This window comes from Neomonachus schauinslandi, chromosome 1 (assembly GCF_002201575.2).
Source record: "Neomonachus schauinslandi chromosome 1, ASM220157v2, whole genome shotgun sequence".
Taxonomy (NCBI): domain Eukaryota; kingdom Metazoa; phylum Chordata; class Mammalia; order Carnivora; family Phocidae; genus Neomonachus; species Neomonachus schauinslandi.
In genome coordinates, this window is record NC_058403.1 from 207750167 (window position 1) to 207765114 (window position 14948).

The 14948-nt window shown below is 41.6% G+C and overlaps 1 protein-coding gene across 1 annotated transcript; it reads left to right on the forward strand.

Moving 5' to 3' along the window:
• Positions 1 to 825: 825 nt before the first annotated feature.
• On the forward strand, positions 826 to 13558 carry LOC110593799 (zinc finger protein 426-like). Its single transcript, XM_044913086.1, has 11 exons — positions 826 to 886; positions 1123 to 1193; positions 8288 to 8335; positions 8810 to 8895; positions 9510 to 9636; positions 10147 to 10308; positions 11223 to 11305; positions 11766 to 12105; positions 12193 to 13030; positions 13253 to 13390; positions 13474 to 13558. The coding sequence occupies exons 3-11, from the start codon at positions 8311 to 8313 to the stop codon at positions 13556 to 13558; spliced, it is 1884 nt and encodes a 627-aa protein (XP_044769021.1). The 5' UTR covers positions 826 to 886; positions 1123 to 1193; positions 8288 to 8310.
• Positions 13559 to 14948: the final 1390 nt, after the last annotated feature.

Sequence of the window (14948 nt, forward strand, 5' to 3'; positions counted from 1 at the left end):
CCTGAGCCGAAGGCAGTCGCTTAACCGACTGAGCCACCCAGGCGCCCGCCCAACACGTTTCTTTTTATTGATGAACAACTGACATACAGTATTTGATTAGTTTCAGGGGTACACAGTGATTTGGCATATATACACGTCATGAAATGGTCACCACAGTAAGACTAGTTAACAGCTGTCACCATACAAAGAATGGTGAGATGTTACATTGACTATATTCCATATGTGGGTACATTACATCCCCTGTCTTAATTATTTTATAACTGGAAGACTGTACCTCTTAATCCCCTTCACATATTTCGTCCATTGCCCTCTCACCCCCCTCCCCTAAGTCTTGAACAGATGGGATACCCAATCGTGTTTAAAAAGATCTTTATTTACTGCAAAAAGGCCACCCAATAACACCCAAGATAAAGGCCTAAAAACGGGATCCTAAAAACTGGATCCTCGGCCTTATCGATATGGGACGACTGTAAAGGCTCTCTAGGACGTGCGGGGAGGGAGGCAGGAAACCTTCCACTGAGCAGGCTGTGGGGTTTGTGGGGTTTGTCCAGCGGGTCCTCCCGCCGCCCAAACTGGAGCTGGGCTTCGCCCCACGCCACCCCGGGCCGCCCCCGCGCACGGGTCGCGCTCTCCGCGGGTAGTTCCAGCCCCAGCCGTGTCCTCCGGGCCGCATCCTGGCCTCAGACCAAGCGCCCAGCCCAGCCGCCCACCCCAAGCCGGTGAGGGAGGGAACACCAGCTGGGCGGTCTGAAGTGGAAGCCCCGCCCCTCGAGCCCCGGCAGGAAGCGGAAGTGGCGTCACACGCCCGCCGGGGTCTCTTCCGCTGCCTCTTCTGTGCCGCGTTCGGCGCGTCGGGATGGTAGAGGTCGTCCGTGGGTCGGCTGTGGTGCGGGCGGCGTGAAGGGGAGGGAAAGAGGAGGGAATCCAAGGACGGGTTTAGTCAGGGTCGCCGATGGGCCTGCTGAGGGGCCGGGTCGCTCGGTTCGCATCCGCCTAGATCGCCCGAGAGGTCGCGGGGGCCGGTGGTTCCCGCCCGGAGCCGCTGTGGACCTGCTGTCAGGGCGCTTCCGTGGGGTCTTTGTATCCGCTGTGCAAGCAACCTTTGTGACTTTTCTCCACAAGGAAAAGAATTTCAGCTGTTGGGAGTGACCCAGAGTCCGCCCCGCGTCCTCGCTTTTTCGGGGACCTGACTGGTGAGTTTTGGGAAAGTTGGTTCACAAGGGCCTGTGTTTCCTTTTCGTGTGGAAGAGAATGTTTCGTCTGAGAATGTGGCTTTGTCACGCTGGTCTTTGTTTTGGACACACTGTATCTTAGTAGGAAGCTAATGTGCTTTGTCGGATGTCTGCAGTGTGCATATTTCAGGAGCTAGTTACACACACGTACACCACAAGTCTCTGTACTAAAGGGAAAGTTTTCACCTACCTTAACATCCTTCCCTCCTGAACCCGTCCCTCCCCACCAGGTTTCAAACCAGGGGACTCTTGGAGAGAAGAATGGAGGCTTTATTACCCCACTTGTAGAATAATTGAATTTCACAATTACAGGACGTTTGGATTAAGTGTATTTTCCCGACATTTTTGTTTCGTAAGATCTTAAACCTAAAGGAAATGTAAATACTACTGCTATGAATGTGCGTCGAAGTAAATTCACCCGTTTTCGCATTTTGCATGGTTGCTCTTTCTGGATAGAGAAATGTATTTTTTAGTGTACTGTTTGAGAGTAAAAAGGAAATAAATTGCAGGCATGATGTTTGTGAGAGTAAAAAGGAAATAAATTGCAGGCATGATACTTGACCTTTAAATACTTGGTAATGTATCTCCTAAAGATAAGGACCATTTTGCTACTAAAACGATAATACGTTGATTTCACCCAAGAAAATTAAAAATGTTATCTAATACCTGCTCTGTAAAAACTAAAATCCTATACATTGTTTCAAAATATGTTTTTGAATGTTTCTGGATGTAGGACTTGGTTAGGGTTTATATATGACAATGTATATGTTTATGTCTCTTAGTTTCTTTTAAGCTAAAGCAGAGCTGTTGTTTCTTCATAATACAGACTTGGAAGAGTCACATGCTCTTTGAGAAACACATACTTTTGATATTTGTGATTTTATTTCCATGATGTGTTTAAATGTTTTCTTTATCTTGTAATTTTGTAATATGGTAATTGGGTCCGGTACAGAGGTTGGTAGACTTTTGTTAGAAAAGGTCAAGGTAGTAATGTAGCTGGGGCTCAGGGATGCAAGAGCACCCGTCTCTGGGGTTCTAAAACAGACCAGGTTCGGCCACTGGTCACTGACAAAATCAAAGGCAGAGAAACGAGTGGTGGTGAAACAAGATAGAAATATATGTCAGTGAGGCCAATACCAGAAAGAGAGCGAACTAGTATCTCAAAGATGGTTGCCAAAGTTCTGAAAATACTTCGTTTTTTATAAGGAACATGTGGGACAGAAGTCAGTGCGTACTTGCAGGTGAGCAAAGATCAGGTCAGTTATTGCCTTGGAATCAATCACATGGGGTCTTGCTGGCCCAGGGTAGTCCTTAAAGCTTGAGCAGGAAGTTTCAGTTCCCATCAGAGATGCTTTGCCCTTTTGGATTTTTGTCTGAGTTAAGAGATGAGCTGGAAAGAAGACCTTAATCAATTACAAAGTTTGAGGTCAAAATGGAGGTAGTTGCTGTCCTCTTTCAGTGACTTCATTATGATTTGTTGGCCATAAGGCCTGGAATTACTGAGCTCTGCCTTTGTAGTGCACAAGCAACCATAGACCTTAGTAAATAAATGGATATGGCTTTGCTCCAATAAAATTTGATTTACAAAAACAGCCCTGTGATTTATAGTTTGCCAGCTTCAGGTCCAGAGACTACAAAAGATCTTTCACATACTATCTTGTGGGTGATATGTACTCCATATTATGCTGCATAAAGGAGTTATAAATGTACATCAAGTCATTTTATCTCCCTCACAGTCTATAGTAACTACTGCTCAAATTTAGTTATAATCTCATGAAAATCAGTTACCTAAAGACTAAATTGTAATGTTATCCTGTAATGACTTGTATATTAATGAAAACGGGAAGGGTATAGATGCAGCTAATCTTTTGAAGCATTAAACCTTGCATTTCCCCCTGCAGTGTTGGTATTGTTTCTGGATTATTTTGTCCAGTGGTGGGGAATTCCAGGATCCTCCTTTTAACTTTTCCTACCATAATGGTCCTTACCCTGTGGGTCAGAGATAAGGAAATTCTGCCAGTTGCCAAAAAATCCAATTATATATTTAGGTTTTGGGGAAGGAAATAAATATAGGGTGGGTGCTTGCTGCAGCTGGTCCAGTCTGAGTTCATTGAAGTTAAGACTTTTTAAAAAATCACCTGACTACCATAAGCCTCCACTTTGGTGGTGTGCCACAATGATATTTTGGATCCTCAGGAATTAGTGTCCTCTTAGAGACTGTCTGAGTATTTCCTTTTCCCCCATGCATAGTCACTTGTAAATGACTGTACATCCCCTTATGAAGAGTCTGTAGGAAGGTTTATAGTATGAATAGTGGTGATGGTATGAAGGAGTTCTTAGTTTGTGATATGGTCTATGTTTGGAAGTTGGGTAGGGGGCTGTGACTTTCCACTGTGGTCAGTCAAATCAGAGTTTTGGTTACTGTACTTGAAACTACTTGTTACAGACATCAAATAAAATTCTAGTACATAGGTTGGCAAACTGGACCCTGGGCCAAATCTGGCTCTCCACCTGTTTTTGTAAATAGTTTTAAACAAACCTAACCATATTCATTGGTTTACATATTTTCTATGGCTTCTTTGAAACCACAGTGACAGACTTGAGTATGTATAGCACAGAGACTATTTGGCCTGCTCTGCCTAAAAAGTACTGTATGGACTGTTAGTGCAGGTTTGTTGACCTCTGCTGTAATAGGCTGCATATCTCTTTCATTGCAAGGGACCAATTAGGCTGGGATCAGTTAGCCACCACGAGAGGTCTCTGCAGGCCAAAGCACTCTGATTCCTGTTTCATTCCCACTGCTCTTCGTGGTTCATGTGCCCTCTTTGTCTTCGGCAACTAAGTGCCGCCTCCTTGATTTCTGGTACTCTGGCTTCTCATCATCCCCAGTGAAATCAGGGAGTTTATCTCAGTGATGGTATAGCCCCTACAGTCATACCTCACCTGTCATGGAGAATAACCACAGAGGCCTCTAGGATGGAGGCCGTCCACTTACCATTTCTCCATACCTTTGTGGAGAATCTTCTGTTCCCTCAACATAGAATGGGGAATGGGGCTGTATATCACACAGGATAAATCCAGTGCTACATTGCTATCTCCCTAGGATTTGCTCCTTCACATTTTGTGGTGGAAGTTCTGGCATGTGAACTCATTACTGTAGGTCACCGTTGAGTCTCTGGTATCAGCCAAGCAAGTAAGCTATTAGAGCTTTCCCTGGGTCCATGAGCTAGTATATATTAAATCCAGACTGTCTAATAAGTGCCCCCATGTCAATGAATTTGGCCCAGTTTATTGTTATATTCCAACCTTATGGGTCTGGCATGCTTACAGTTTATTCCCCCACAGGGTACTCAGGTTTCTTCTATATATTATCCTAGTTGGAACTATTTTGTTGTACAGGCTATTTTATCTTGCACTGTGTTGTATCCCTGTTCCCCATGACTGTGAATTCATTGTCACTAGGGGCAGTGGTTTGGGTGGATCTTGAAGAGAAGGAGCATTTCCTTCTAAGACTTCTGCCCCAGGTGAGATTTCCTCAGTATTTTTAAGCAGAGGAAGGCTCATTTCAGAAACCAAAGGGCAGGAGACTTCTGATAAGGGAGAGTTAGTATCTTGTGGATTCAAGATTGTAAGTTTCATCTTTGTCTGACTCAATATCCCCATTCGTTTTCAAGTTCTCATTCTTTCCGTATCAGTGCCCTAATTTTCACATGAACAACTAGTTGATGTAGACACTCTAATTGTGGTTGTAATTTTACCTGTGCAATTAAATTTCGTGTTTGATTTTCAACTGTGTCAGTCCTGTGGCCACAAGAAATGTCCTTTTTAAGAGCTGTCTTGAGGCTTTGTGGTTATCAGACCTTGGTTTGAGCTTGTCTTAGTAAATCTGAGCAGGCCATTTTCTGTGCAACTCTAGTCATAAGAATCAATGTCTCGGGGCGCCTGGGTGGTTCAGTCGTTAAGCATCTGCTTTTGGCTCAGGTCATGATCCCAGGGTCCTGGGATCAAGCCCCACATCAGGCTCCCTGCTTGGCGGGAAGCCTGCTTCTCTCTCTCATCTTTACATGTGTATCTCCTGCAATCACTGTCTGTTTCAATTCTGTATAAGTCTGGGTCTAATCAGAAGACAAAAATCACTCCTTGATTTCTTGATATACATGGGAAGAGTAACATAAAGATGTAAAGAGCACTCTGTTAGATCCTAGAGTTGAACAGTAATAAGGAAGGTCAGATTTATAGGGATGTCTTCTCCCCAAGATTGGGTCATATCTTATTTGCAAGGTATCATTGCAGTCCATTGATTGTAAAGAAGTTGGCTGGGTGTCGTGCAGCAGAGGTAGTCAGCAGGCATTGGACATACATTTGAAAATCTCTCAATTGCAGCCAAGCCATGTCTGGTGGGCAGACACATCAGGTATCCATGGGAAATAGGTGTTCAGTTTGCAGACATTCCTGGCTGGTGGGTGAGTGCTCAGAAGACTGAGATCCCCACACACTTACATTCCAAAGAGCTCTCCAAAAGAAAGTCTTCTGAGTTTTGTAAAATCCTTCTCCTTATGTCAGACAACATTGTCATATAAAGCATTACTGGAGATAGAGCAGTTTACAATAGAAGATTCAATATCTCCAGGATTATACAATTTCAAAGTTTGTATGTACCCCCATAATATTGTTGCACGAAATATAAACCAATGCTTGACAGAAATACAAGAAGAAATGGACATTTCTGCACTTCCTCTGGAGTTTTAAGACTGTTTCTCCCTTATTGTTTCTCTAAACAAGAGAAAATTGTCAGGATATAGATTTATAAATGATGTGCGTACTGCTTAACAACAAATCTAGTAATTGACAGAAATCAGATAATGATCGTCTGGAATGAGGGTGAGGGAATGAACCAGAAGGGTGAAGGCTTTTTGGAGAGATGAATATATTCTCTGTCTTCCTTGAACTGCTCATTATATGGGTAAATTTGTCAAAGCTCATCCTCAGAATACTTAAGATCTGCGCATTGCATTGCATAGCACTTTTCATCTGTAGAATGAAGTATCTTGTGTTGTGAGGGTTAATTTGGCTTATGGTAACGAAACTGGAACTTCCAGCATTTGTCATCATTTGGATACCATTCTGTAGATCAGCGTTTGGGCTGCTGTTCTCTGTTCAGCTTATTAAAGAGAGTCAATAATTCTTTTTTTTTTTTTTTAAGATTTTCTTTATTTAACAGAGAGAAAGAGCACAAGCAGGGGGAGTGGCAAGCAGAGGCAGAGAGAGAAGCAGGCTCCCCGCTGAGAGGGAGCCTGATGTGGGACTCAATCCCAGGACCCTGGGATCATGACCTGAGCCGAAGGCAGTCGCTTAACCAACTGAGCCACCCAGGCGCCCGAGTCAATAATTTTCAACATAGGAGTTGTCCTTTAGACTGTATCAGGTTAAAAGATTAAAATAAGAAGGAAGCCTTATTAAGAAAGGAATAAAAATAAAATAAAAACTTGGTGAAAAACAGAAGTGGTAATATGAAAAGGAAATTCTGTGGAAAGACTCCTAAAATAGATCATTGTAAAGGACAGTGATTTGGCATTGCTCCTTTGCCAGGGCAAGGGGCAGTGGGCAAACCTTGATTGCTTTGAGCCTCAATCAAGACCCTCCTGAGGCTGTTGAATACTTAAAGAGTCTTCTGAGTTTTGTAAAATCCTTCCAGCATTATTTTTCTTAAAATTTTGGGTCCTATTTAGAACAGCCTATGGTTATTTTCCTTTTTCTGTCATTACATTACCCAAGAAGCAAACCACAATATTTGTGTTTGTATATAGGATACTCTGTTTTCTCACCTATTTGATTTTTTGCTCCATAAGCACTGATAAACAGAGGTGTTCATTAATAATTGAATATCTTGTCCCTTTGGAATGTTGGGCCATTAAGCCCTGGGACGTTTTCTGTATATATCACTGTTTTCTGCATAGTGCCTAGCACAGGACCACAATTTCTTAATTATTTGTGGAAAGGACAAAAGAATAAGCCTGTTATGATAAATTAAAAGGAGGCACAGGGCTCCAAGCCACTCGAAGCTCCATGAAGTGAAGCTCAAGGGTGTTAACCAAATTAAACACTTCATTTTTCTCCTCTTCATAATATCCAGCAGTATTGTAGGCCAGTGCTGGCCAATGGAAATATAATGTGTAGGCCAAGTATATGATTAAAGCTTTTCTGTAACTGTAATAAACAAAAAACAAGGAAATCATATAAGTATTTCAGTATGTAACCCATATAAAAATTGAGGTATTTTAAATTCTTCTCATGAATTCAGAATTCATTGGACACAAAATTTTCATCAGATGTATTTTATGCGTTTGAATCATGTAATAAATAGAGTTGAGAAAATAGATATATTTAAGCTTACGCAAACATTTAAGTTTTCTAATAAGTAAATTTGCAAAAAGTTTTAAATTTAAAATTTAATTAAAAATAAATAAAATCTAAAATCCTGTTTTACTAACTGCATATCAAGTACTCAATAGCATATGTGGCTTCTGGCTACCAAAATGGACAATGCAGGTCTAGAATGACGTCTGATCATATTTGGGAATAAGAACCTCAGGATCTCAAACATTTGAGAGAAGCCTATCTGCATTCAATTGTGGATCTCTTTTTTCCTTAATTGGATGGTACTGGACCAATGATTAGTAAAAATCTAGCTTTATCAGCTATTAAATAGGGCTAATGATACCCATTGTAAAGGGTTGTTATGATAATTAGGTGAGCTGATATACGTACAGCTCCTAGTGAGACAGACATCTGTCATGTATCTATCGTCAGGAAGTGGTAATAGTTATTACTGACTTTCATGCCAAAGGTTATAACATTTTTAGTGAATTTCCCATATATCATCTACAGAGAGAGAGCTAATGTATGATGTTTCATAATGGATTAGTAACGCTTGCTGATTAATGATTGATATGAAAAGTACTCTGGGTAACACTGTCAAAAGTAATGAAGATTGCCATATTTACTTAGATTCTTAAGTTGCACTGAACTGATCTTGGCATCGAATTTCTCATCAGGCACATTTCATCACTCTCCCAGGATGGCAGCCATTGATCTGACCCACGGTAATTCATTGTTGATTCTCATTTTCAGAGGATTCTTAAAGGTCACCCCTACACAATATAGGGCCTAAGCAGTCAGGCTGCTGGTTCACTTAGAGCTGAAATATGCCAGAGAATGCTGTTATCTAGGTCAGCTTCCTGGTGTGTGTGTTTTGGGACTTGGTGCTGCATAATCCCATTGATGAGTTTTATTATCTTGGGCAAATAAAGAATCGGATTTCCCAGGGATTAGGTTTCCATACCTGTAAAATAAGATGATGACCCCTTTCCTCATGGGCAGTATGTCTAACACGTCCCTTTTATGGCTCCAGGTGAGGCAGGGCTACTCTGATATTTTATCCAGTAGAGTGTGTATTTATGTGAGATTTCTTGAGTGTGCAGGGATATATGGGAATCTCAAACTAGGATGGAATGATCTTTCAGGTGGGTGATTCTGGTCATGCTGCATTCTAAGTATTCTTTTTTTTTTTCTCCAAGATCTTTCTAGAGATCCTTTTTGTCTTCCTGAGGAAAACACAGAGGCAGAAAGGATGGTGGCTGTCTGGCTGAAAAATTATCAACAGGTAATAAAAAAGTGTATCAATCAACAGAATGCCGTACTTATATCCACCAGGTGGATACATTCCTTCTAGGTACATCTGTGTCCTGAGCTTCCTAAAGTAAATAAACCCCACACAAGGACTGAATCCCCAGTTGCATTTTCCCTGGAAGTGGAAACTCTCATATTGAAAAGGATTACTCTGAAAATAATCTTAGTATTTCACTAATCACCTATGAACCTCATGGATACCAGGTGCATATTTCCACTTTGCTGTGTGCTCTGACATGGTAAGGAAGGTGTTAAGTATCTTTTTCTCACAGAATTTAGTCATTCTGCACTGTTTATCAAGGATCTTTAGTGTGCTCAGAAGTCTACTGCAATAGAGGGAAATAAGAACTACTACGGTTTTGCTGAGATAAGCTCAAAAGCTTAAAAGGTGCCATTAAAGCCATATGAGTGGAGATGAGCAGTGAGTGAGTTTAGATGGGGAGAAGAGGACCTAGGACCATGGAACCGTGGGAGGATAATGAGAAATCTCATAACCCTGCATAGGTATTGAGTCTCCTGTCCTTATTCTCCCGTGAACATTGGTGGAGATGTTTCTTGTCTCAGGCCAACATGGGTGTGATGGTTTAGATTGCAGTGACCTTCCAGGATGTGGCAGTGGACTTCACCCAGGAGGAGTGGCTATTACTGGACCTCACTCAGAGAAACCTATACAGAAACGTGATGCTGGAGAACTATCAGAACCTGGTCGCAGTAGGTGAGGCTGCCAACATTCCAGATACGTGTCATATACTTTATGTGTTTCCAGCCTTGGTGATGCCCTCTGAACATAACTGGAAGAAAGAGATGCATAGTCCCTACACTAATGGGTTATAATCTGCAGTGGGTGTTCTGTAAACGTGGCCATGAGGCCAACAGCAACACCATCACTCTGTTTGGAATTTACATTCTTAGATGCCACTTTTGACATTCTGAATTATTAAGCTGGGGTTGTTGCCCCATCTTCTGTGTTTTAGTAAGCCATCCTGATGATTGTGAGGCACTCCCAACATTTGAGGGCCACTCTTCTAGTGGTTTCCCCGTCAGAACAAAGATCTCCTTTCTTCATCTCCTTTATTTCCGATTTGAGTAAATACCTTTATGCTCTGTAAATATGTGCATACATTCAAATTTGGCTTTCAGGGGTTAAGAGATAACTACTCTTTTGTCAGAAGGGGAGTATTTGCCTCTTTTGGTCCTTTTGGGATAATTTCTCTGCTTTCATTAGAAATAAAGTTTTGGATTCATCGGAAGCTTTGTCATCGCTTGCATAAGCCTCTTCTGTTAATGTGCCTTTTCCTGTGGACAGAATATCAACTGTCGAAACCTAAGCTGATCGCTTGGTTGGAACAACAAGAGCTGAGGACAGTGGAGAAGGGAGTTTTCCAAGGTGAGTGTTGTTATTAACAAACTTAACTGGTCAACCTATAGGATGGCATCTTTGCAACTTTAATGTGTAAAATTTTTAAGATACATTTGTCTTAGAGGGCTGAAGCCATTTATCTCTGATGTTTTTGGATATCTTCACCTTCCTTCACTCTTTTACTTAAAATTTCTATGATCGCACAAATGACCTGTTCTAATTCTTCTTTAAGTTTATAATTTTGGGGGCACCTGGGTGGCTTAGTCGTTAGGCATCTGCCTTTGGCTCAGGTCATGATCCTAGAGTCCTGGGATCGAGCCCTGCATCAGGCTCCCTGCTCTGCGGGAAGCCTGCTTCTCCCTCTCCCACTCTCCCTGCTTGTGTTCCCTCTCTCGCTGTGTCTCTGTCAAATAAATGCAATCTTAAAGAAAAAAAAAAAGTTTATAATTTTGGTGTATCCTCCTTGTCCAGGTATTTTTCACGTATCTACTTGATCATATGTTACCTTGATAATATTTTGTTATTGTTTGACACGTTTTTCAGAAAATTATTTTTTAGTACTAGCCACTGAAGTCTGTCCCTACACACCTATTGTCATATTTTTCCCATAAACAAACCAGTGAACCTTTTTTCTTTCTTGTTATTTCACCATTTTTAATATGAACATAAAGAAAACTTCTTTTTTTTTTTTTTTTAATAATTTTATTTATTTGAGAGAGAGACACCAAGAGAGGGAACAGAAGCAGGCGGAGCAGGAGAGGGAGAAGCAGGCTTCCCGCCAAGCAGGGAGCCTGATGTGGGGCTCGATCGCAGGACCCTGGGATCATGACCTGAGCCGAAGGCAGATGCTTAACAACTGAGCCACCCAAGCTTAATTAAAATTGTTTAGCCTATGATTTCTTCCTGCAAATATTTAAATTTGTGTTTTTGTTTTATTTCAGAATGGGAAACACAACCTCAAACAAAAGGGTCAGCATCTCACCAGGATTTTTTTGGAGGAAAAACAGCCATTGAAATACAAAAAGTAAGATTGATATGTGACATTTCTTATATTCCACATTCAAAAAAGATGGATGGTCCTGTTATAAAATTCAATGCAAGTTGAGATATTTGAGACAAATGGCATCCACCAAAGACAAAGTAATTCAGAGATACTCTGAATATGATGATTTGGGATTTATAATCCAAATCTATCTTGAAAATTGTTGCTCCCGAGATGCCACAAGTACACATTCCCAGATACATAACTTGTCATTGAGTCTTTAAACATTTTTGCGAAATTTTAATGGAATGATCTTAAGAGTAGATGGCATCAGTTTTTGGTAGCAGAGTTCCCTGGTTTAACTTGAAAGAAATCAACAGGAACTGTATTTATGTAATGAAAATGCTAAGAGTCATCATCATCATGTTTCTTGCATTATAAGGTTGAAATTTGTAATCAGTCTGAAAATCCTATCATCAACTTTCATCCCTTCCATCAACAGGAAAGGACCTACCATGGAGCAGAACTCTCTGACTGTGAGCAAGGTGGAAGAGTCTTGAGTAAATATTTAAACCTTAAGACCCACATGAGAACTCAAAATAGAGGGAACAGTTTTGAGTGTAATCAGTATCACAATGGTCTCCTTAATCTGCAAAAGAAAAACTCTACTAGAGGGAAACTTTCTGAGTTTAATCAGTGTGGTAAAGTCTTCAGCCGGACTCCACATGCAGTGTATGAGAGAACCAGCGTAGCAGAGAAGACTTTTGAATGCAGTGACTGTGGGAAAACGTTCATTAGTCGTTCACACTTTCAGGCACATAGGAGAACTCACAATGGAAGAGATTTCAATGAATGGAAGCAATTTATAAAAGCTTCAGTTTTCTCAGTAGGTCAAAATGAGCATGTGCAGACACACGCTACTCAAGAACCCCATGAATGTAAACAATGTGGGAAGTCTTATGCAGATTCCAAGTGCCTCAATAATCATATCATTCGACTTCACACTGGAAGAAAACCCTTTGAATGTAGTGAATGTAGGAAAGCCTTCACTACATCTTCACGCCTTTATGTGCATTTGAGGATTCACACTGGAGAGAAACCCTATCGATGTAAAGAATGTGGGAAACACTTCCAGTGGCCCTCACTCCTTCGTAAACATGTGCGTACTCACAGTGGCGAGAAGCCCTATAAATGTAAGGAATGTGGAAAAGCCGTCAGTCGTTCTTCAGTTCTTAATGAACATTTGAGAATTCACACTGGAGAGAAGCCCTATAAATGTAAGGAATGTGGGAAACACTTTGCTTGGCTGTCAGTCCTTCGTAAACATGTTCAAACTCACAGTGGCGAGAAGCCCTATAAATGTAAGGAATGTGGGAAGGCCCTCAGTAGTTCCTCAATTCTTAATGAACATTTGAGAATTCACACGGGAGAGAAGCCCTATAAGTGTAAGGAGTGTGGGAAAGCCTTCACTAATTCCTCACGACTTAGTGTACATTTGAGAATTCACACCGGAGAGAAACCCTATCAATGTAAGGAATGTGGGAAAGCTTTCGTTTGGCCCTCAGTCCTTAAAAAACATCTACGAACTCACAGTGGAGGGAAGCCCTTTGAATGTGGTGAATGTGAGAAAGCCTTCAGTAATTCCTCATATCTAAATGAACGTTTGAGACCTCATAGTGGAGAGAAACCCTTTCAATGTGGTGAATGTGGGGAAGCCTTTAGGACTTTCTTATATTTTAATAGCCATTTGAGAAATCACTCTCGAGAGTAGCCCTATGAACGTTAAGTACTATGGGAAGGCTTTCACTAGTGCTCTCATCCTGATTTGACATTTAAGCATTCACACTGGAGAGAAACCCTATTAAAGTAAGGAGTATGGGAAAGGCTTCACTTGGTCTTCCAACCTTTATAAACATACAATTCAAAGTAGAGAGTGATCCTTTGAGTGTACGGATTGTGGGAAAGCCTTCACTGCTTGCACATTTGAAGTCACACTGGAGATAAGCCCTATGAATGTAAACACCGAGGAAAAGCCTTTACTGTTTCCTTAGGCCAATCTCAACATGTAAAAATTGATACCAGAGAGCAACCCCTTGAACGTAAGGAACGTGAGAAAGGCTTCACATCGTAGTCATGACTTAACGCCTAAAAATACACAATACATTGAAGACTTATGTATGTAATAAGTTTGACAAGGACTGTTATTCCAGTGCATTTCAAAAACGAAGCCACGTTGGAGGGAAACCGTATGAGTATGAGGAATGTGGAAAGGTCTACAGGTGTCCCAATACATGAAAGAACTCACTAGTTAGATGCCTGTGAAGTTAAACAATGTGGGAAAGCAGTTAGAGTCTTCTACAAACGGTGCTGGAGGAACACAGTGAAGTTGTTTAAGAGCCATTTGGGACTCAACTTACAGGCTGGCTTCATAGATCTGGTTTGAACGTGTGCCACTCTGCCCTGAACATTTTTGGGAATGCTCTGGCTTTCTGCCCAATAGCAATGCTAGTCCAGTCTAGTTTCTATAACTGGTTTGCAGCCTGGCCCCATGTGGGACTACTACCGTTAGACCTAATGTTATACAAACTACCTGGATCCTCTAGGTATATGACCTTGTCTAATACTGTGAAGATGGTGAACATGTGAGTCCGTTCACTGCTCACGGAGTCCATCTACAGTGCCTCATGCTGGTGAAGGGGGAGGATATAGGTCTCTACATTTCCTGAAAATGCTCTTGTTTCTCTCTCACACCTGATCTTCCTGGGTCAGAAAAGACTTTATAAACGGTGAGGTTATACACCCTGATCTCATAGCCTTGGAAAGAGAGCAACACACCTAGTACTAGGTTAGAAAATACCTTTAACCTCGGGCAGTACATGGAGAGGCTAGGAACAGAGAATATTCTCTTTGTTTCCAAATCACCACAGCCTGGAAGAACAATTATGTCCTTTGCCTGTGTTCAGAAAGAGCTGCACCTGGCATGTGACGTGCTGGTTCGTTTACATCACTTCAGATGTATGAGATGGGAAACCTTGAGAATAGGACAGGTCCTGATACTCTGTTATACTTGATGCCCCACTGGCAGTTCTTGAAAGTGGCCTTTGGATAGAGACAGAATCCATCAGAACCTTGTTTCAATTTTGAGTTAACACATTCAGATACTTGTAACACTTGAGCAGCCTTTAGTTAGGTCATGAGTGGCCTTGGAGGCTACAGCAGCTTACTGTCACTTCCCTTCTGGCTTAATCAAATCAGTGGAGTATACACCAAATCAAATTTAGTGATAACTCCTGATCAGACGTGACCTGGATGGGGCACTGGGTGGCTCAGTCGGTTAAATGTCCGACTGTTGATTTCAGCTCAGGTCTCGATCTCAGGGTTGTGAGTTCAAGCCCTGCATTGGCCTCCAGGCTGGGCGTGGAGCCTACTTAAAAAGTGACCTGGGTACATTCCCGTATGTTTGTGTTTGAAGGAGATTGGGAGATGAGGTGATTCTCTTGAGTATGGGTGTAGTCTTAACTGCACTGTGTGTATGGCAGTATATAATACACTTGACATTGATTATCTCAAAACCCACAAGTCCTAATTCCAGCAATCTGGTACCCTCATCAGTAACATCTGTGTGTGTCAGTAACAATGCCAGCTGACTTTTGTCTCACTGGGATTCTCTTTTCATACTCTTGGA

What these genes read in the sequence shown, in the direction of transcription:
- LOC110593799 (XM_044913086.1), top strand. Translation starts at nt 8,311, where the DNA reads ATGGCAGCCATTGATCTGACCCACG. An exon ending in GGAGAAGGGAGTTTTCCAAG is followed by an intron (nt 10,309 to 11,222) that starts GTGAGTGTTGTT and finishes GTTTTATTTCAG; the next exon opens with AATGGGAAACACAACCTCAA. An exon ending in CGTGAGAAAGGCTTCACATC is followed by an intron (nt 13,391 to 13,473) that starts GTAGTCATGACT and finishes CTGTTATTCCAG; the next exon opens with TGCATTTCAAAAACGAAGCC.